Below are 24,015 nucleotides of genomic sequence, written 5' to 3'. Positions count from 1 at the left end.
ATCACATTTAAGCATTATTTTGTTCGAGGAATATTTTTATTACTATTTCGACAACATTGAAAATAACGCTGAATCAGTTTCACGCAAGTATGAAATACCGACTGAGATAATATGGTATCAAAATCTTCTATCACAATTTATATCTTTTCGACACTGACCGATTACCTCTGGTGCTTCTACCGACAATGATCACACGGAAGAGTCTATTAACATTCTCTGTGGCAATGTTATCTGAATGTGAAAGTGGACTAACTGAAATCAAATCCATATCACAAGTGAGAAGTTTATTTCCAAAGGTAGCGAAGCCAAGAGTTTAATTTTACAGGAGAGAGGAAATACGTTCCAAACCCCCAAACCCCATGGCTCAATAGCCCCGAAGGGCCATGGTCTACCAAGCGACCGTTGCTCAGTAATATGACGTCCAAAACTGATTGTGATTCCACTATTTCTAAAAGTAACAACAATTGTTCCGCTAGTTGGGTGTATTTTGACATACAGAAACTCTTCTCCTGGAACCAAGTCTTTTTCAAATTTCCGAACGACAAACAAAATGTGGACAAAGCGTGGACTAAATCTTTGGAACGAATCAAGCAGGATGAGAAACCGAGGACACCTACGATCAATTCCAGTATTTACATCCGTCATTTTGTAAAATGTATGCTTTGAAGAGATCCTGACAGCCCTGTGTATGTAGGTCTACTTAGATTACTTCTGACAGCAAATTCAAACAATAAATGGGAATTACTAGAAAAAAATAATTGCTAAGTGTTACAAAAGACGAAAATTAAGGCATGACATTGACAACACAGCACTTGACGCACTTGCGGGCTAGTAAGATAAACAATTTTAATATCATGTTTTGCTCATTAGAAAATAATGATGCAGGCATCCCGAATAACCTTCCAATGCAGTGCCAGTTAACAATCAGACAATTACGGACAATTGATTGAAAATGGGCGAAAATGTCACTAAAGGTTTCTATCACTTCTGTACCTCTTCACCTTTCGCATAACTCTGTTCTCGAGCACGCATTGGTTTTTACCACTGTTGCAAGCACCTAGTTTTGGAAGCGTCTCCCTCACTATTTACAAATAAACACAAGGCAGCAATGAGCTCGCACCTTTCTGACAAGCCGTGTCAGCCTGAAAAATATTTGTATACAGAAAACGTCTTAATGTCTTTGAAGAGTACTGTTTTGAAATTAGATAGTGTTCGAATGTCTGCTTTTAAACTTACATCGTAGTTGCAGTGAATTAATAAATGGAAGTATGCGACGAAAATTGATTTTTAATCTTCATAACACACGGTGATTTATTATTATTATTTGTCTCCCTCAACACAGGCTGGTCCCCAGCTTTCTTCTGCGTGAAAAATATCGGGACTGTCATTCAAATGCTCTCCTTTCCTTACTGTAAAATTCTCGAAATAAGCCGGATTCCATTTCACAATCCAATCGAAATGCTGCCCAGGCTAATGATTGTCTACTACGTGCGTTCCTTACTTCCCCGTCTAGGTTCGCCTTTCCTTGCCGCTAGGGGCACCACGAGTACCGAACAGCTTCATTCGCACGCAGCCTATAGTTACGGCCTTGAGGGCACTTGTTTACCAACATCGCATCCTTTACATTTCTATGATTTTAATGCCGATTTAGACCTCGCAAACCAAGCAATTAGCATACACGAGAGGAAGATACTTTCACTCTGAAGGAAATGCAACCTGAGAGGTTCGTGAATGAATGCACCAAATTAATTTGTTACACTCAAATGAAAATGAACAACATGACAAAGTCATAATTCGCCATCAATAATAATAATAATAATAATAATAATAATAATAATAATAATAATAATAATAATAATAATAATAATAATAATAATAATATATTAATAACTAGGGCTCGGATGTTTATGCAGTAATAGGTTAGAATGCAAACTTACTGAAGCGAGTAATAAGTAGAAAAAGTTATTTAGTAACAAAATTACTTAGTAGGAAATGTCGACTAGCCCGCTCTAACGTAATGTAGTGGGAGTAACATAAATTCTAGGGGTTCTAATGGGCCGAAGCACTGATGTTTATGCAAACCTCATAGCACTACCGTCGTGCGGGTAGACTCTACTTGTTACTCGCTTCAGTAAGTTAGCATTCTAACCTATTACTGCATAAACATCCGGGCCCTGTTAATAACTTACTTTCAATTTGAACAATTTATGGGTAGAATGTAAGAGGAAAGTGGAAGTAGTTCTGAAGAAAAATACTACAGTAGTTGTCACTGAGCAGGTCAGAGAGAATACGTGTCAGGTCAAAACCATTTCGTTTTATTTACGCGAGGCGGCTAAACCCACCCCTTGCCTCCCACACGACAGCGCGGTTTAACCTACACTTCCAGACACCAGTAATCTCGCTGTCGCTTGATCAGTTGTGGAGCGAGTACAATATGTTGATAAAGCGAAAACAGGTTGTAATAACAATTGAACAAACTTGAGACAGGAGAGTGAAAAACGGAGAAATTTTGCAAACTTTAGCGACAGATTTAGATGTAGGGATTTCTACGGTTTCATGCTGGGTTAAAATGGAAGATTATTACAAGAACATTCTTCCAAGATATCGAATAGAAACGCTATCAAATCACCTCAGAATGAAAAAGTGAAGTGAAAGAAGGGATGTTTTTACAGTTCACACAATAACGAGAAAAGGGAGTAGCAATATCACGACCACCAATTCACGAGTCAGTTTCTAACTGTAAAAATTGGTATACACTCATCTGAAATTCTGTATATCCAAAATCGGGTCAGCCCCCTTCATTTCGGTTAATAGCGGTTTTACTGTGTTTCCTAACATGTGAAATGTCCGACTCGTTGGCTGAATGGTTAGCGTACTGGCCTTCGGTTCAGAGGGTGCCGGGTTCGATTCCCGGCCGGGTCGGGGATTTTAACCTTCCTTGGTTAGTTCCAATGGCTCGGGGGCTAGGTGTTTATATTGTCCCCAACATAACTGCAACTCACACACCACACATAACACTATCCTCCACCACAATAACACGCAGTTACCTACACACGGCAGATGCCGCCCACCCTCATCGGAGGGTCTGCCTTACAAGGGCTGCACCCGGCTAGAAATAGCCACACGAAATTATTATTAACTCTGAAATAGGACAGGTATTTGCTCGCGGTCTCAAGAGTGAGCAATGATTGGGCGTAAACCGGTCACTTACTTCTAATGGGGAGGGAAAGGCAATCGGCCACTAAATGTAAAAATAAAAAATAAAAATCTATATCACTTCACCAATTAAGGGTAAAAAGGTCTTAAATTAACCCTCTCCTTTATTATACTTATTATTATGTTTTACGCCTTATGGTGACGGTGGGATAGAATCGGACAGTCCCAGCATTTGTCTGGTGTGAAAGCGGGAAGCCACGAAAAAAAATCTTCTCTGCTGCCGACAGTGGGCTTCGAACAAAACTTCTCACATAATACTGAAGGGCACATATAGGTACTTTGCATTTTTTTTTTGCTAGGGGCTTTACGTCGCACCGACACAGATAGGTCTTATGGCGACGATGGGATAGGAAAGGCTTAGGAGTTGGAAAGAAGCGGCCGTGGCCTTAATTAAGGTACAGCCCCAGCATTTGCCTGGTGTGAAAATGGGAAACCACGGAAAGTACTTTGCATTGCCTATTATTTCATCCTAATGGGCGCAAACCGAGTTTTACTTTTTGATAGATGCAAATAGTTCGGGTGAAAAGTGACTCCTTAATCCTATAGGGAATAAGTAATTTGGACTGATCACTTAATTCTAGTGGGCGGAAACTGCATGGATATGAGAACCGACATTAATCTCAAATTCCCGAAGGACTCCAGGCAGGAACATGTAGTGAGGTACTCACCTCTAAGCAGCTCTTGCTATGTTGTCGGGGACTCAAGAAGAAGGTGCCGTCCACCAGGGGGTATCGGTCGAACACCATCATGGAGGATTGACACAGGATGCAGCTCACTTTGGACGCATGCAGGCCTGCCAACGTGGACAAGATGAAGCAGCGGGTATCATCGTTCCCGTGGTTACCTTCGTCCTCCATCTACAACAAAGAGAACGTAGGTAACATTAGATCTAAATTACATTTGATAAAAGAGCTTTTACACTTACATTTATTAAATAATGTTTTTATAACATCTTCCATTAAGACACTGTTTCTAAACAATGAACAAGTTCGAAAGTCAGATATTCGGAACGATAACTCCAGTCTTCTAAAGTTTCGAGATGTGCCGATACAGTTCCCCATCCCGGTCTGCGGCTACAGGGATCCCAGGTTCGATTTCCACCCGGGTCGTTGATTTTAAACTTAATTGGCTAATTCGTCTGGCTCAGGGACAGGAAGCGTTAGAGTATTGGTCATACTGGTATATAATTTGAAAGAAAATTGATATCTTGCGCCGTTGTCATTTATCAGCTACTGAAATTAGCCAATCACATCGCCTCGCGGGCGACTTCAAATGGGCTTTGCGAGGCGGTGTTGCTAAATCTGGCTTATGACCGGCTTGAGAACGCCAACAGAAGAAATAAACTTCTCCAGGGGAAGAATTTGAACACGGAGCTCCATGCTGATAGAATCGACTCATAACAAATATGCTACGATAACTGGCTGAAAACCACGGTGAGTTTGATGCTGATTTCTCGGCATGACTTTCCCACCGGTCTAAGCTAAGTGCAGATTTAGCAACACCGCCTCGTAAAGTCCATTTGAATTCACCCGCGAAACGATGTAATTGGCTAACTTCAGCTGCTGATAAAATAACAACGGCACAAGATATCGGATTTTTTTTTCAGATTATATATCAGTATGACCAACCATATAACGCTCATATACACCTTTGACGTAATACCGACCACCCTGTATAGTTTTATTTATTTATTTATTTATTTATTTATTTATTTACTGAAAAAATGAAATGGTGGATGGCTTTTAGTGCCGAGAGTGTCCGAGGACATGTTCGGCTCGCCAGGTGCAGGTCTTTCTATTTGACTCCCGTAGGCGACCTGCGCGTCGTGATGGGGATGAAATGATGATGAAGACGACACATACACCCAGCCCCCGTGCCAGAGAACTTAACCTATGATGGTTAAAATTTCCGACCCTGCCGGAAATCGAACCCCGGACCCCTATGACCAAATGCCAGCATGCTAATCATTTAGCCATGGAGCCGGACTATTTATTTATTTATTTACTTATTTACAATCGGCTTCACGTCGCACCGACACAGATAGGCCTTATGACGACGCTGGAGTAGGAGTGGGAAGGATGCAGCCGTGGCCTTAATTAAGGTACATCCCCAGCATTTTCCTGGTGTGAAAATAGGAAACCACGTAAAACTATCTGCAGGGCTGCGACAGTGGAGTTCGAACCCACTATCTCCCGAATGCAAGTTCACAGCTGCTATCCCCTAAACCCTGTATATTATTATTATTATTATTATTATTATTATTATTATTATTATTTCCACATTACTCAAGATTATCATGCGAAGAATAGAGAAAATCTCACCACCTCTGGTCATACCACTGACTTCTTTTTAGATTACCTGCCCCCTAGGGGTATGAGTGAATATAGCAACTTCTACATTTCTTATTCATGCAATATCAATTTACACTGACAGTGACAATGCAACACCAAGGAGGAGTGGTTCGAAAGGGATGAAAGTTGGGGAAAAAACAGAGACGGCACGGATGAATAATTGATGTTTATTTCAAACCGATATGCAGGTTACACAATGCGCACGGCATCGACTCAGTAGGATGTAGGACCACCGCGAGCGGCGATGCACGCAGAAATACGTCGAGGTAGAGAGTCAATAAGAGTGCGGATGGTGTCCTGAGGGATGGTTCTCCATTCTCTGTCAACCATTTGCCACAGTTGGTCGTCCGTACGAGGCTGGGGCAGAGTTTGCAAACGGCGTCCAATGAGATCCCACACGTGTTCGATTGGTGAGAGATCCGGAGAGTACGCTGGCCACGGAAGCATCTGTACACCTCGTAGAGCCTGTTGGGAGATGCGAGCAGTGTGTGGGCGGGCATTATCCTGCTGAAACAGAGCAATGGGCAGCCCCTGAAGGTACGGGAGTGCCACCGGCCGCAGCACATGCTGCACGAAGCGGTGGGCATTTAACGTGCCTTGAATACGCACTAGAGGTGACGTGGAATCATACGCAATAGCGCCCCAAACCATGATGCCGCGTTGTCTAGCGGTAGCCCGCTCCACAGTTACTGCCGGATTTGACCTTTCTCCACGCCGACGCCACACTCGTCTGCGGTGACTATCACTGACAGAACAGAAGCGTGACTCATCGGAGAACACGATGTTCCGCCATTCCCTCATCCAAGTCGCTCTAGCCCGGCACCATGCCAGGCGTGCACGTCTATGCTGTGGAGTCAATGGTAGTCTTCTGAGCGGACGCCGGGAGTGCAGGCCTCCTTCAACCAATCGACGGGAAATTGTTCTGGTCGATATTGGAACAGCCAGGGTGTCTTGCACATGCTGAAGAATGGCGGTTGACGTGGCGTGCGGGGCTGCCACCGCTTGGCGGCGGATGCGCCGATCCTCGCGTGCTGACGTCACTCGGGCTGCGCCTGGACCCCTCGCACGTGCCACATGTCCCTGCGCCAACCATCTTCGCCACAGGCGCTGCACCGTGGACACATCCCTATGGGTATCGGCTGCGATTTGACGAAGCGACCAACCTGCCCTTCTCAGCCCGATCACCAGACCCCTCGTAAAGTCGTCTGTCTGCTGGAAATGCCTCCGTTGACGGCGGCCTGGCATTCTTAGCTATACACGTGTCCTGTGGCACACGACAACACGTTCAATAATGACTGTCGGCTGAGAAATCACGGTACGAAGTGGGCCATTCGCCAACGCCGTGTCCCATTTATCGTTCGCTACGTGCGCAGCACAGCGGCGCATTTCACATCATGAGCATACCTCAGAGACGTCAGTCTACCCTGCAATTGGCATAAAGTTCTGACTACTCCTTCTTGGTGTTGCATTTGCTCTGTCAGTCAGTGTATTATGCCACACTGACACACACCTCAGTACCTGGCCTTCTGACCCCAACTTGGCAGGATCGATCCTGATTACGAAGTTAATGGTTTCTTCAAATTCAATTAAATGAAACTGCGTATGGTTTTTAGTGCCGGGAGTGTCCGAGGACAAGTTCGGCTCGCCAGATGCAGGTCTTTTGTTTTGACTCCCGTAGGCGACCTGCGCGTCGTGATGAGCATGAAATGATGGTGAAGACGACACATACACCCAGCCCCCGTGCCAGAGAAATCAACCAATGATGGTTAAAATTCCCGACCCTGCCGGGAATCGAACCCAGGACCCCTATGGCCAAAGGCCAGCACGCTAACCATTTAGCCATGGAGCCGGACTTCAAATTCAATAAACGATGGACACATAAAACAGATGAATCAAGAACGGTTGGCCAATAGTATGCTCCTGCAAGAAAAGTGGAAAATACAGCCTGGGTGGCTTACACAAGTGCATAAGGACCTAGTGTCAAGGAGCAAGAGATACAGGACAGAACAGCATTTAGGGAAATCGTTGCGGGAATACGGGAAGCACCCAAAAAAAAAAAAAAAACACTGGCCAAGCCATGGAACATCACGGCGGAAGAGCGAGGAAGGAGAAGCGAAAGACTTACGGATTCTTGTTGAAAGTGCAAAGAGAAGGGCATTAGTCTGCATGATAGAAGGACAGGAAGATTGTGTAAACATAGCCCACAGGTGGCCGTACCGATTAATCAATGAATGAAGCTTCTTCTTCTTCTTCTTCTTCTTCTTCTTCTTCTTCTTCTTCTTCTTAATCTGTTAATCCTCCAGGGTTGGTTTTTCCTCGGACTCAGAGAGAGATCCCACCTCTACCGCCTCAAGGACAGTGTCCTGGAGCATGAAACTTTGAGTCGGGGATACAATTGGGAAGGAGGACCAGTACCCCAGCTGCTATGCTGAACGGGGGCCTTGTGCGGCATGGGAAGATTGGAAGGTATAGGCAAGGAACAGGAAAGGAAGCGACCGTGGCCTTAAGTTAGGTATCACCCCGGCATTTGCCTGGAGGAGAAGTGGAAAAACACGGGGAACCACTTCGAGGATGGCTGAGGTAGGAATCGAGCCTCCTCTACTAAGTTGACTTCCCGAGGCTGAGTGGACCCAGTTCCAGCCCTCGTAGCACTTTTCAAATTTCGTGGCAGAGCCGGGAATCAAACCCGGACCTCCGGGGGTGGCAGCTAATCACGCTAACCACTACACCACAGAGGTGAACATGAATGAAACAATAGTTCTTAAATCTTTTTTAAGGCAAACTGAAACTCAGATCCAAATTTCGTACCACAAAATGAAGTACAGGGACATATCGAAAGGATAAAACAACATGAAACAAACAAACCCCATGGCACTACAACTCTTGAAGAGCGTTGGCCTACCAAGCGACCGCTGCTCAGCCTGAAGGCCTGCAGATTAAGAGGTGTCGTGTGGTCAGCACGACGAATCCTCTCGGCCGTTATTCTTGGCTTTCTAGACCGGGCCCGCTATCTCACCGTCAGACAGCTCCTCAATTCTAATCACGTAGGCTGAGTGGACCTCGAACCAGCCCTCAAGTCCAGGTAATAATCCGTGATCTGGCCGGGAATCGAACCTGGGGCCTCCGGGTGAGAGGCAGGCGCGCTACCTATACACCACGGGGCCGGCACATGAAACATGTGATAATATATAAATACTGTTATTTCACCAATACAGGTTTTGAAAGCACAGTGATACCAAGTTAGCCAACGAAAGTTTGAAGTTGTAATACCAGCACGATCGTTAAATGACGAGGTTAATTTAGCACGACAGGTGAGGTGTATTTCAAAAGAAAGGTCACCTCCCTCCACAATGGGCTCGAACCCACAGGCCACTGTGGGGATGTATATAACGTGTATGATGGTTTATGGTGCTCTGCGGGACACCACACTGCACCACATTGCATCAAGTGCCTCCTGCCCTCAGCCGCAACAGCTACTCCCTGCAACATGACCCTGCGACGGTCTTGGAGCGCTCTTCACAAAAACGCAGAATGCTCTTAACATTAATGCTTAAAAACTAACTCTCTGGATACCACACATGAGGGCGCAACGTTACAACAACTTTGATTTTGTGTTTGAAAACCTGCGGAAAGCGGTATGGGTCAAGTACTGAGAGCTAGCGAAATGTGAAGTCTGTAGGCGTGATATTAGTTGGAATTTACTCAATTTTTGAACCTTCAGGAGTTCATGCCTTGCGCGAGACCCTGTGGCCTAAGATAATTCTAAAGGGCTTCCATTTACTTGCGCCAGGATCCTCTCATCCTGTCAACCTCACTTGATAACACTTCGTCCTTTTCCGAACTCGAATCCTACAGCCTCTTTCAATTTCTCGTCGTCTTTGCCATCTCTATTCCCTTCGCCGACATCATTCTTCAAAAATTTTCTTCCTTCGTGATTGTTTAATAATAATAATAATAATAATAATAATAATAATAATAATAATAATAATAATAATAATAATATAGCGGTCAGAGCAAAGATGAAATAAAATGGAGGTAGCTTTCCAAACCGACCGGAACATACATAACAAAAGGTGCTTTTCTATAAATACCAAAATTATAACGCTCTCGTAAAAACGGTATCTCTCTATGCATCAGAATGCGTTATCCTTTCTCAGAAATGTGCGCTTGCTAAGTTAGAGCAAAAAAGAGATATTCTCCACAACGTACTTGGCCCAAGGTACAAAAACAGGATCTACATAAGGAAATCCAGACAAGAAATCTACTCAAAAATAGAGAAGATCACGGACACATTGCGCAAAGCAGGGCTCGCTTCTACGGTCACTGACGAGGGATGGACGACTCTCGATGGAAAAAACGCACTTTTAACAATTCTGACTCAAAGCCAAAAACAACAATACCTGGTACCAAATGCAGTGGAGACAATACGCGACACTCTGCGAGATATCGAGGGACAGCGATTAGAGCTCTATCTAGCGGAGTGACCTGGAGTTACTGATTCATGTCATAAGAGCACGTGTATTTGTTTGTGAAGTTTTTGACGTTATTTATGCGTTTGCATTAAGTTAACAGTCCGACTCGTTGGCTGAATGGTCAGCGTATTGGCCTTCGGTTCGGAGGGTCCCGGGTTCGATTCCCGGCCGGGTCGGGGATTTTAACCTTTATTGGTTAATTCCAATGGCCCGGGGGCTGGGTGTTTGTGCTGTCCCCAACATCCCTGCAACTCACACGTAACACTATCCTCCACCACAATAACACGCAGTTACCTACACATGGCAGATGCCGCCCACCCTCATCGGAGGGTCTGCCTTATAAGGGCTGCACTCGGCTAGAAATAGCCACACGAAATTTTTTAAAAAAATACGTTAACATAAGTAAATGGTAGCGTGTTTCATTCCTTTATATCTCCTCTCAATATGAGTGAAAAGATGTGCTGTGTTTGGCTGCAATAACTGAAGTGCAGAAGGATTCGCGGTCTTTCGATTCCCTCATGACAAGAAAATGTAAGTAAATATTGTGTTTGGATATATATCCTTCCAGTTAAGAGATTTTTATAGTATTACCTAAACTTCTGACCTGCGCGACCTGGCTTAAAATATAATAAGCTTATGTTATTGTATAGTGCAGCAGTTAACCTTCAATACCGATGTGTTGTAGTAGGTGTGATCTGCGGGTTTGATTTAATTCAGGAAAATGCACATGCATATGTGTGTGGCTGGTTGCGTTCCAAGTTACCCCATTTGGAATGTCGTAATGCGTTGCCAAGCACTGAAGGAAATATGGGTGATTTGAGAAATGTGATGATGATGCAAATTTGCTTTACCCTAATGTAATGGCAAGTATTGCTTATAGGGAAAGTTTGAATGTTTTTGAGGCTAAATTTATAGATTTTCTTTCTGTTAGTAGGCTTCAAGTTAAAAGGAAAATTATCCTGCTCTTAAATGTAAATTCATTGAAGCATGTGTGTAAGGAATGTGCCGATATTTTTATTGATTTTGAATGAAAAAAAAAAAGAGACAAATCTACCCGTGAAAGTTCAGGAAGGAATGCTAAAGCTAAAAAGGTAATGTATAAATGAGAGATCAAGCCCTTTTACAACAGTCCATTTCACATCTTGATTATATGTCTAATTTCAGTCATAAGTAACAACCAGCTAAATAATTCTTCATTCATTTATCCAGAATTGCTTTAGCAACTTTGAAGTTAATATCTTAATAACACTTTCTTTCTAGACGTAATTTATCTATCCATTTCCGTATATAAATTTCCATTGATATTTGAATTTAGCGCGAATTTCCAGTCACGCCACTAGGAGCGCCACTTGCGAATCGTCTCCCATTTTAACAAGGCTAAATCCGGAAGTGTCGCGTATTGTCTCTACTGTATTTGCTGGTACGTTAACGTCGAGAAAAACCTTGAAGAAATGGGTCTACGACCAGATGTTGCGCTCAAATGGGACATTTTCAGAATAGGCATCGTAAATTTCTGGACTTTCCGGGATGAGAAGTGGACAACTGGTGCAAAGTGGTTCGCCGTGCTCGACACAATGAAGACCTACTGGATGAATCGAAAAGTGAGTAGATGCCAGAATGTATAACGGAACTTACCGTCTTCCCTATTGGCCGATTAACGAATAAGAAATTAAACTAAATACATAAATAATAATAGTTTTATGTCCCAATGACTACTTTGACGGTTTTCAACGAAATCGAGCCAGAAGCTTCTGCTTCACAGGAGTTCATTTACCTGCCGATATATCTACCGACACGAGGCATCGTGTTCATTACTCACGCTTCCAAGTACCGGGCGAGTTGGCCGTGCGTGTAGAGGCGCGCGGCTGTGAGCTTGCATCCGGGAGATAGTAGGTTCGAATCCCACTATCGGCAGCCCTGAAGATGGTTTTCCGTGGTTTCCCATTTTCACACCACGCAAATGCTGGGGCTGTACCTTAATGAAGGCCACGGCCGCTTCCTTCCAACTCCTAGGCCTTTCCTATCCCATCGTCGCCATAAGACCTATCTGTGTCGGTGCGACGTAAAGCCCCTAGCAAAAAAAAAAAAAACCGCTTCCAAGTCGAGAGTTGTGATGGTGATACTGTTTAAAGAGCAAGTGCAATTCCGCGACCATTCTCCCTTGCCAATAATAATAATAATAATAATTGCTTTACGTCCCACTAACTACTTTTACGGTCTTCGGAGACGCCGAGGTGCCGGAATTTAGTCCCGCAGGAGTTCTTTTACGTGCCAGTAAATCTACCGACACGAGGCTGTCGTATTTGAACACCTTCAAATACCACCGGACTGAGCCAGGATCGAACCTGCCAAGTTGGGGTTAGAAGGCCAGCGCCTTAACCGTCTGAGCCACTCAGCCCGGCTCCCTTGCCACTAATCAGAGGAAATTTTGAAGATGCTTGTTGTTTAAAGGGGCCTAACATCTAGGTCGTCGGTCCCTAATGGCACGAAATGAGACGAAATGAAATGACAAAAAAAAAAAAAAAAAAAAAATCCTCCACTGACCACAATTCAAAACGTGAGGACGAAGAATGAATGGATGGATATGAATTTAAAACATCAGTGGAACCGACCCACATGCACAGAAGCTGGCGTAAAACAACAGTATACTGACCAAGGGACTGCTTCTATAGCAAGATACTGAATCGATGATGCTTGTAGTCGAAAGGAGTCCAAAATCCAAGTCATCGGCCCCTCACAATGGTACTAATCGCTAGAAAAGTAGAACCGTGGTATTTGTCACGTTGCGGTACTAATCAAGAGTAGCGTAGACTCGCGGTGTTCCACACATTATAGCACTACTCACAGGTAATGAAATTCGCACATGTATTTACAGACCTACGCTGTTTCGCACATTACCGCGCCATTGACAGGCAACGCAAACCTATGGTGTTCATCACCTAAATGTACTAACCAGAGGGACTCGTACTATCCCATGGTGTTCCTCATATAGTGGGTACTAATCATAGGCAAGCCAGAACCATGGGTTCCATCATCCCATAGTGTCGCTCATATAGTGCCACTAATCACAGGTACTGTAAAAGCCGTCGCGCTCTCGTTTGCTACTAATCACAAACCTATTTGGTACCTAACATAGTGGTACTATGCGCAAGGAAAAGCGACCCATGGTGTTCCGCGCGTGGTAGTACTAATCACAAAGAGTTTCATGGTTCTAATATAATCATAATCAATCCTTGGTCGCCCCTTTAGTCGCCTCTTACGACAGGCAGGGGATACCGTGGGGGTATTCTTCGTCCGCGTCCTCCACCCACAGGGGGTTGTGTGTTTCGTCTGCGAGAGGTATTTTATTCCCCTTAAGTCCGCCAGCAAGCCGGTTAGGACTCCCCTATTCGCCACCTGGGACGCCCCACGTGGGAGTATCACCTCTCCCCCTGCTACGCCAGCGTAGTAGGTTCGTGGAGAGGAAATGTTTAATAGGAGCGTAAACATTAGACTCCGTAGAACTCCGAAACCTAATGCTGTCGGCGTAGGAAGAAAACAATTGTTGACTAAGGTAGGTCAGATATGAAGGCTGCAACAAGTGGAAGCTAGGGGATTCGTGGTCGCCAAACCACGCTACCAAATGGAGAGCTCCTGAGAGATTTCCCATTTTAGTCGCCTCTTTCGATAGACAGGGAGACACCGTGGATGTATTCCAACCCCTACCCAAAGCGAAAGCTATTCTTCACAATTTAAGCTCCTTTAAGTCGGATTCTGCTATGATGTCCGGCTCCATGGCTAAATGGTTATCGTGCTGGCCTTTGGTTACGGGGGTCCCGAGTTCGATTCCCGGCAGAGTCGGGAATTTTAACCTTAACTGGTTAATTTCGGTGGCATGGGGGCTTCAACATTATTTCATCCTCATCACGACGCGCAGGTCGCCTACGGCCGTCAAATCAAAAGACCTGCATCTGGCGAGCCGAACTTGTCCTCGGACACTCTCGGCACTAAAAGCCACAAGCCATTTCATTTTTTCTGCTATGATCCAAAAGAGACGCGGTATTAAAACCCTAGGGAGGCTTTGAACTCCAGTGTTTCAGCGAGATATCTGCACTAGGTCCAGAGAAAACAATTCACCGTTCCTCTGAGGTTCAATTCTCACGAAATACTCAGATAAATACCTCTCATTTCCCAAGAACTCGCATTATATCGAGGTTGCTTATGTCGATTCACGATATCGACTGCTATGACTTGACCTCCATTTTGAAGATAACGTTAATGATTAAATAGAAATCAGAAAGCAATTTCCCCCGAAGTAGGGTAGGGCAGAAATTAATTCCTGTGATTTACGACTAAATGCGTAATGTAATGGCTGGAATGTGCACAACTCACGACAGTAAGATCTCTTTGTCGAACGTATTCATTCTACTCCATCTTTTCATCCTCGGAATAAAGAAGTATAGCACAGAGTCTTCAAAATTATAGATTATAGATTTGTTTAGCCCATTTTATCGTACATTTGAGGAAAAATATCGGCGGAGGAAGTCTGACACTGCCGTTAACTTTAAAGGCGTGGTGGTGGTGATTACTGTTGTTGTTGTTGTTTTAAGAAGTACAACTAGGTAATCATTCTCTCTGAACAAAAAAGAAAATAAATGTCTATAATAATAATAATAATAATAATAATAATAATAATAATAATAATAATAATAATAATAATAATAATAATAATAATAATAACTAGCGTATGGCCTCAGCTAACTGGGCTGCCTCTGTGGATCAGTGGTAGAGTGTCGGCCTTCGGATCGCAAGATAGCGGGTTCAAACACGGCAGAGGTAGTCGGATTTTTGAAGGGCGAAAAAAAGTCCATTTGACACTCCATGTCATACGATGTCGGCATGTAAAAGATCTCTGGTGACACATTTGGTGTTTACCCGACAAAATTCATTAAATCTCAGCCATAGACGCCCAAGAGAGTTTCGGTTTACTCGGTCTGCCACCTAGTGGGCATTGAGTAAAGCGGAACGTCGAAATTGACGAGCAGACAGCCAGATGGCGTCAAACTGAAATGTCTGCACACGGTAGCTGAGGCCATACGATTATATTATTATTATTATTATTATTATTATTAACTAACTGGGCAAGAATCGTGATATGGCGTCTTTTAGGCCACCTGCGCGTCAGTTTCGACGTTCCGTTTTACTCAACAAGATGGTAGAGTCACGCAGCGAGGAAAAACCACCTCTACCGTCTCAAGGGCAGTGTCCTGGAAAGTGAGATTTTGGGCCGGGGATACAACTGGAGTGGAGGACCATTATCTCGCCCAAACGTCCTCACCTACTCTGCTGAATAAGGGCATCGTAGGGGGTTGGGAAGATTAGAAGGGATAGACAAGGAAGAGGGAAGAAAACGGCCATGGCCTTAAATTGCTTGTTGCTTGTTGTTTTAAAGGACCTAACGTCGAAGGTCATCGGCCCTGGCCTTACATTAGGTACCATCCCAGCATCTGCTTCGAGAAGTGGGGAACCATGGAAAACCACTTCGAGGATGGCTGAGGTTGGAACGAACCCGCCTCGACTCAGTCGACTCCGTTCCAGTCCTCGAACCACTTTTCAAATTTCAAACTCGGGCCTCCTAAGGTGGCAGCTGATCATACTAACCACAACATCAAATCAGAGATCTTTTACATGCAGGCCTGAAGTGTGGAATGGCCTTATCTCCACCCTTCAAAAATCCAACCATCTCTGCTGGGATTGAATCCGCGATCTTGGGACCCGGAAGTAGACTCTCTACCACTGATCCACAGAGTGAGCTAGTCCAGAACGTGAAACGCGAACTGCAGATATCAACCAGACCGATACAAGATGGGAAACGAGCAAAGGAAACGTCTACAATTACCAGTTATGAATATGAAAGCCATTCAGTCACAGAAATGGCCATGCATACTTGGATCAGCCCATGTGCTCGGTGACCTCGTCTAAATGGAAGGACAATGTCTCTGTTCATTATTGAGGTCGACAATGAAACTTTGGCACGGAGCCCTGATACCACTTACCTACCAGAAGTGGCTTTAGAGGACAGCTTTTGGTAAATAGGAATACCCTCGAGACTAGAGCCTGACAGTTCCTAGCGTTGTACAGCTTAACCCAGATTATCTAAAGTTCTTCCAGAAGGATGAGTTTAGAAGATAAATCCATTAATTATCTCGGGACACAGCCGGTTGCTATTTCTCACAGACGCAGCATTTTTTACATGTCTCTTGACACAGGCCAAATCAAAATGTAATTTCCACGGGAGTTTCGGTCTCATTTATGGATGAAAAACGTTCAGGTACGGTATGCGTGGTGACGATAAGGAACTCCTCCAAACAGACACCCGAGATAGCGAGGTAAGCCTCGGTGGAATGATAAATACAGCCCTGAATTTTGAAATACAGGAAATCATCACTCCTATGGAAAGAAAGAGGAAGGAAAATAAGAATATCGACGGTAAACTGTCAACACAAAGAGCCCACTTCTCTTATTTTTTCATATTTTGCTTAGCTGCCTCTATGGATCAGTGTAGAGTGTCGGCCTCCGGATCCCAAGATAGCGGGTTCAAACCCGGCAGAGGTTGTCGGATTTTTGAAGGGTGGAAAAAAGTCCATTCGACACTTCACGTCGTACGATGTCGGCATGTAAAAGATGGTGTTTGCCCGATAAAACTCATTAAATCTTAGCCATAGACGCCCAAGATAGTTTCGGTTTACTCGGTCTGCCATCTAGTGGCAAAATTGACGAGCAGACAGTCAGATGGCGTCAAATTGAAATGTCTGCACACGGTAGCTGAGGCCATACGATTATTATTATTATTATTATTATTATTATTATTATTATTATTATTATTATATCCTGCTTTAGTGAACATTTTTGTTTTGCTATACGTATGTGTGTACTGATTAGAACTGAGGAGCTATCTGACGATGAGACAGCGGCCCCGGTCTAGAAAGCCAAGAATAACGGCCGAGAAGACGCGTCGAGCCGGCACGAACCAAGGACGCTCCAGTACCGAAAAGGAGGGAAGGGGAGTGAACGAGTAGTGCTGAAGGCACAGTGTGTGGATTTGTACCACTCCACCAATGTACCCAATTCAATCACAACAAAGTCTTGTAGCGGGTTGTCTGCCTACAGCAATTAGTTAAGCGAGGAGGTGCGGTGGGGGGGGGATGCTTTGTTTACATCGGAACACCATGTCTGTGCATGCGTGTACCTAGAGCAAACATGACCACACCCTTACACATGACGGAACCTCCTTGCAACTGAAGATGTTCCGTGATGAAAAGCTCCGTCCATCTCTCACCGGATCGTCCCCAGACTGTACTGCTGCTGTTGCATTGCATGGGTTCAAGATTGTGGTGACCTCATCAGAAAAGAGCGTACGCTTCTACTGTTCCTGATGCCATGAGTCGTGTGTTGTTGCCCACCTCACGGGAGCTGCCCTATGGTGTGGTTTAAGAGGAGGTTTTAGCACAGGTCTCTTCGATATCAGTCCTCCGTCGTGCAGCCGACTTCGCACTGTCTGATGCGACACTTCAACTCCGGTGACTCTCCAAAGATTCTGCCGGAACGAAGTGGCAGTAGTGGTCAACCTACGACGTGCTGAAAGCAACAAATGCCGATCCTCCCCTGCGAGTTTTTTGCGTGAGGATGGATGTCTCGTCCGTTGTCCATCAGCAATAGTTTGTGTCTCCCTGAATTTATTCCAAACTCTGGAGGTCATTAGCAAAAAAAAAAAAAAAAAATCACCACTCCTACCGCGTTTACCTTAGTCCTACACGTTTTGTCTATACATCACCGACTTTACCAGTGATGTTCAACTGGCCGACACGACAAATGTCTCCAATCGCACAAATGTCGAACCTGATCTGGGTTTAGTGTCTCAGACATTAGCCTACAGCGCATACTGCAAACACGTTTGAAACACCGTGACATATACCGTGTGAAATCATAACAAGTAAACCTGTTCCTGAGCACTGTAATAAAAAGTCATACACATTACGAAACTTGAAAGTCAACAAATGATCTCAACCGGGATTCAACCCGCGATGTTGGACAAAGAAGAGCAATGAGTGTACCAGATGTCAGTTAGATGTTGTATTTCCTTTGTCGCACACCGTCCAGTAAGTGTGGTCGGCAATAACAGCGATGACGTTAATCAGAGAGAACTCTCACAGAACAATGACTTAATACAAGGGAAGCCGGAGGTCAATCAATCACAGCCGATAAAATTACATCTGGGAGTTACTTGACTCATTCCACAAGACTATTTTGGCCGCTACTTTAAAGAAGGACCACCACGAGTACATTATACAGTATTACCTTCCCCAGAGCGAGGCTGTAATGATGATGGAGCTTTATAGCGCACTGTACAAGCCCACATTAGTGGTCTGGCCCGCTGCCAAAGCCAACAAGTAGTCGCAACAAACAACAAGTCAATGACATCTCACCATTACCGTATGGAACACACATACACACTTCTGCCTGGTTTCGAGCCCCGATAGCTCCACCCTTTCAACTCACTGTTGATTAAAAACGACAAATGCTCAGAACAGTGATTGGATGTTTTTTTAAGAAACCTCAACTTCTCCCAGATTATAAACTATAATTTAGTCTTACCGAGCAAGTTAGCCGTGTAGTTAGGGTCGCGCAACTGTGAACTTGCATTCGGGAGATGTTGGGTTCCAACCCCACTGTCGGTCACCCTGAAGATGGTTTTCTGTGGTTTCCCATTTTCACATCAGGTAAATGCTGGGGCTGTAGTTTAATTAAAGCCACTACCCGCTTCCTTCCCACCCTTACCCCTTTCCTATCCCAACGTCGCCATAAGACCTATCTGTATCGGGGCAACGTATATCAAATTATAATTTGTTTTCTTCTGCTTCCGGTGTCATCTTTTACCAAAGGCTGGCGACCGTCGAGGCATTTTGATCTTTAAGTTTCGTAGCTTTTTTGTTTATTCCAAGTTGCTCTGAAATGCTCTGAAGAGTAATTGGATGTTTTTAAGAAACCTCAACTTCTCCGAGGTAATAACCTAGACATTATTCCTATTCTTACCGAGCGAGGTGGGCGTGCGGTTTGGGTCACGTAGCTGTCAGCTTGCATTCGGGAGATAGTGGGTTCGAACCCCACCGTCTGCAGCTCTGAAGGTGATTTTTCGTGGTTTCCTATTTTCACAACAAGCAAACTCTGGGGTTGTACCTTAATTAAGGCCACGGTCATTTCCTTCCCACTCCTAGCCCTTTCTTACTCCATCGTCACCGTAAGACCTGTCTGTGCCCATGCGACATAAAACAAATTGTTAAAAAAAAATATGTTCGTAAATTAACAGTCAATGTCAAAACAAAGAAATCGACAAAAAATCACTTCACGCATAATTAACAGGTAATACAAATTCTGAAAACTGTTGTAACCAAGGTTGAAGTTTACAAAACACAACTTTTATTGCTTCACTTTATGATATTTACACAAATAACTGAAATTTATTTTGAAGCAAAAAGGAATATTGAATCTTGAGAAAAGTCTGTCTTTATACAATATGTACAGGTTTGCAGTCTTTATATACACTTCTATCTTGAAAAGATAGTCTTTGTGAATTGACACTTTGATAGTCGAGAACTATCTGGCACACTAACATAAATGTTCATGAGAGTCCTTGTTTGTTGAAGTGCCTGAATTCCTAAAAAGCAAGTTCAATTGATTGAAGAAATTCCACCTAGCGAAACTAAGGGAGCTTGCATAAGTTAGGGAATGAAAATGGCTTGTAAAAGAATTACGGGACATAGGCAGAGGAAACAGGTAAGGGAGCGGTGACCAGAGGTGAAACCTCGTACTGCCAGAAATTCAGTCCACCTGGTCGAAGCACATTTTCAAGAGGAGTAGCCTCCGTGCTCGACGTAGGGTGTATTCTGGAGCTGGACACCGGGGCAAGTGGGCAAGTGAGCAGGCAGGGAGCTCCTATTTATAGTACACTCGATGGTCAGGCACGCGCACTGAGGGCTGCGCGTCGAAGCTAGCAGAATGATACACAGGCGCGCGTGCAGCTGGCTGGCGGAGCGAGAAAGGGAGCGCCGGACATACAACACCCTCCCCTCCTAAATGCCGGTACGGCTTGAAACGGCGGCGGCGCTGGCGGCGACTGCGATGCTGGGGCGGAGCTGCTGATATCTCTGTTGTATTGTCCGGAGCTGGAACTGGGCGGAGTGGCGCTGTCTCGTCCTGAAAGGAACCCATTGTTATTAAATGATCTAAAGCTCGTTCAGCAATAGATTTATCTGGTTTAGCAATAGCATCAATAGCTGGACAGGGGCGGTAGCGCAGACGTATCTGATCTTGATGGCGGCAGATACGTTTCTCCGTAGTCTGTATCTCGTAGAGACGATGACCCAAAGATCTGCAGATGACTCCAGGTATCCAGAGTGGGTTGGATTTGAATGTCCTGGTGTAGATCTTGTCGTTGAGGGAGAACTTCGTTGGTGAGGTCTTATGCTGGGCCGGAAGAGGCTGTAACAGAGAAAGTAAAGTTCTGTGAGGTCGTCCATGGAGCTTCTGTGCAGGAGTGATATTATCAGCGCCGGGTAGAGTTCTGTAGTTGTTTAAGAGGTGGAGCAAGGCTTGGTCTTTAGTTAAGCCTGAAGAGATAGCTTTCTTCATACTTCTTTTAAATGTTTGTACGAAGCGTTCAGCTTCACCATTAGATTGAGGGTGAAAAGGTGGTGCCAGGATATGACGAATGCCATTATGTGTACAAAAGTTCTGAAAAGCAGTAGCTGTAAATTGAGGTCCGTTGTCCGAAATGAGTACGTGCGGTAAACCTTCTGTAGTAAAGATTTTTTGGAGAGCACGAATGGTAGCTTCGGTTGTAGTAGTCGAATGCATATCCACTACATATGGAAAGTTTGACAGTGAATCGATGACTATTAACCACATGGAATTGAGGAAAGGACCTGCGAAATCGATGTGAACTCGTTCCCATGGAGTAGTAGCAGGAGGCCATGAAGCAAGATCAGAAGACGGGGCGTTCTGATTCGTTTGACATTGCTCACAATGACGTATTAGCTTTTCGATGGCGGCATCAATACCGGGCCAGTAGCAATGTTGACGGGCGAGTTGCTTTGTTCTGGAGATACCCCAATGGCTTTGGTGTAATAATTCGAGAACTTGTTTCTGTAGGCTAAGTGGGATAACCACTCGGAAGATGGTGCCTGCTTCTAGTAGTACAACTCCGGCACGAGTCGTGAGACGATGCTGCATACGATGATAAGGTGCCAGGTGGGCAGGAAGTGTGCTCTGAAGAGGCCAACCGTTGCGGATGTAAGTACGTACAGTAGCCAGTGTACTGTCCTTATCCGTAGCTTTAGCTATGCAGGTAGCATCAATAGGAAAACTGGATACAGTATCTTCAAGTTCTATGTCCAACTGAAGACATTCAGATTCTTGAGAATCGAAGGCAGTATCAGGACCAACGGGTAAGCGGGAGAGGGCATCAGCATTACAATGCTGGGATGTGGCTCGATATACAATCTGATAGGAATAATCAGAAAGGAACATGGACCATCTTTGAAGCTTTCTGAGGGAATTCTCTGGGATCTTATTACCAGGATGGAATAAGTGTACGAGAGGCTTATGATCGGTAATGATCAGGAAATGGTTGCCATAAAGATATTCATTGAAACGGCGAATACCAAAGATGATGGCTAAAGCTTCTTTCTCTATCTGTGAGTATCGACGTTGATGGTCATTAAGTGTTTTCGAAGCGAAGGCGATGGGGCGGTCTTGTCCATGACGATCCTTCTGGGAGAGAACGGCACCGACACCGTAGTCTGAAGCGTCAGTAGCTAGCGTGATGATCTTGTCGGGCTGAAAATGAGTGAGTTGTATAGCTTGAATTAAGGCGTTGTTGATTGTTTTCCATGCCTGTTGGCATTGCGGAGTCCACTGAAACTTAACACCTTTTTTACGTAGAGCGTTTAATGGAGCTGCCACTGTAGCGAAGCGTGGAATGAACTTATTATAATAGTTCGCTTTGCCTATGAAGGACTGAAGCTGCTTGAGGTTCTGAGGTGCTGGCATGTTTACTATCGCGGAGACATTCTGTAGACTAGGACGAATTCCATTCTTATCAAGTATATGTCCGAGGTAGTGAACTTGAGGTTGAAAGAAGGTACATTTAGCGAGATTCGCTCGTAGGCCATTGTCTTTCAATGTCTGGAGAAGAAGGCGGAGATTGGTTAGATGTTCCTGATGATCTTTTCCAGTAACAATAATATCATCCAGGTAGTTAGCACAACCGGGAAGTGAGGCGGTGAGTTGAGCCAAATAGCGCTGAAAAATAGCCGCTGAGGATGAAATACCGAATGGGAGCCGCTGGAGCTGGAGCAGTCCGAGAGGAGTGTTGAGTGTGAGAAATTTCTTAGATTCTTCGTCTAAAAGTAGCTGGAGATATGCTTCTTTAAGATCAACTCGAGAGAAGAATTGTCCACCAGAGAGACGACGGAATAAGTCTTCTGGACGTGGAATAGGAAAGATATCGGTTTCGAGTTGTGCGTTGACTGTAGATCGAAAATCGCCACAAAGTCGAACATTACCATCAGGTTTCTTGAGTACCACGAGTGGAGTAGCCCATTGACTAGAAGTAACTGGTACGACAATTCCAGTTTGTATCCATCTTTCTAATTCTTTCGTGACCTGGTCTTGAAGTGCTAGGGGTACTGGACGTGCTTTGAGGAAGCGAGGCTTAGCTCCGGATTTCAGCTGTATGTGAGCTGTATAGTCTTTTGCTGTTCCGAGCTGAGAGTCGAAGACTTCAGGAAACTGCGCTAGGAGAGCGGTAACGTCAGAAGTAGGATGCAATGTAGATACGACGTTAATGTTGTCATGTATCTGGAAACCAAATAAGTTAAATAGATCCATGCCCATAATGTTTGATGCAGTGTAGTTGTTAACTACGAGAAGAGGAATGGCCTTCTGAATTCCTTTATAACTAGCCTGAAGCTTAATTTGACCTTTGATGTCAATTTTCTTCTTGTTAAATGTCACGAGCTGGATGTCAGCTGGAGAGCATGAAGGTGAACCTAAGTCGTGGTAGGTAGTCAGGTTAATAATAGAGACAGGTGATCCAGTGTCTAATTGAAAATCGACAGATCGATCAGAGAATGATAGAGGAATGATGATTTTGTGAGAATCCTGTGTGGGAAGAATAAGATTGATCTGATCAACTTCCATGTCTGGGCGGGGCTGCATATGCGTCCGGCGCGCTGCAGTAGTCTTAGCAGGGCGGAGCGAACTTTGACAGACAGTCTGAATGTGTCCAAGTTTATTACATCGTTGACAAGTAGCTTTGAAAAAACGACAGTCACGACGTTCATGATGCTTGAAACAACCTCGGCAGGAAGGCAGGAGTTTCGAGGTGTTTTTAGAATTGGGCTTCCGTGTAGCATGACGAGAGGGAACCTGGCGAGAATGCTTGGTGGAGAGCGCCTTATCCGTACGGTTCAATGTAGCAGAGGACTTGCGGGCCTGAGGCGAGACTTGTGCAACTTCGTGTGGAGAAGCTATGGCTGCGGCAGTCTTGGTAGTAAGCTCATAAACTGTAGCAATACGCTGGACGTCTTCTAAAGAAGGGTTACTCTGCTTGACAGCGTCAAAACGTATTTTGTCTTCAGGAGTATGTAAAATTATCATGTCCCGAATGAGAGAATCAGTGTAGGATGAACCACAACTGTCCTTGGAGCAGATGAACTGGCAGGGTTTAGCTAGACCACGTAATTCAGTTATCCATTCAGTATGTGTCTGATGAGGTTGCTTTCTGCTCTGAAAAAATTTATAGCGAGCAGCCACTATGTGAGGAGCTTTGGCATAGTGTTCCGTGAGACGGGCCAAGAGCTGCGTGAAGGGTACTTCAGATAAGTGTTCTTCTGGACTTAATTTACGTAGTAATTCACACGTAGCATTGCCAACCG

General features: G+C 44.6%; 1 protein-coding gene across 1 annotated transcript in view; it reads right to left on the bottom strand.

Moving 5' to 3' along the window:
• The window catches only part of heca (headcase), a 530,564-nt gene that overhangs the window by 29,210 nt on the left and 477,339 nt on the right, over window positions 1-24,015 (bottom strand). Inside the window, exon 3 of the mRNA XM_067153093.2 lies at window positions 3,885-4,073. Within this exon, the coding sequence (XP_067009194.1) occupies window positions 3,885-4,073 (189 nt within the window). The remainder of the gene's footprint in view (window positions 1-3,884; window positions 4,074-24,015) is intronic.

The sequence above is a fragment of the Anabrus simplex genome, chromosome 8 (genome assembly GCF_040414725.1).
Source record: "Anabrus simplex isolate iqAnaSimp1 chromosome 8, ASM4041472v1, whole genome shotgun sequence".
NCBI lineage: Eukaryota > Metazoa > Arthropoda > Insecta > Orthoptera > Tettigoniidae > Anabrus > Anabrus simplex.
Note: the sequence above shows the minus strand (reverse complement) of the source record. Positions and strands in the feature narration are given on the sequence as shown.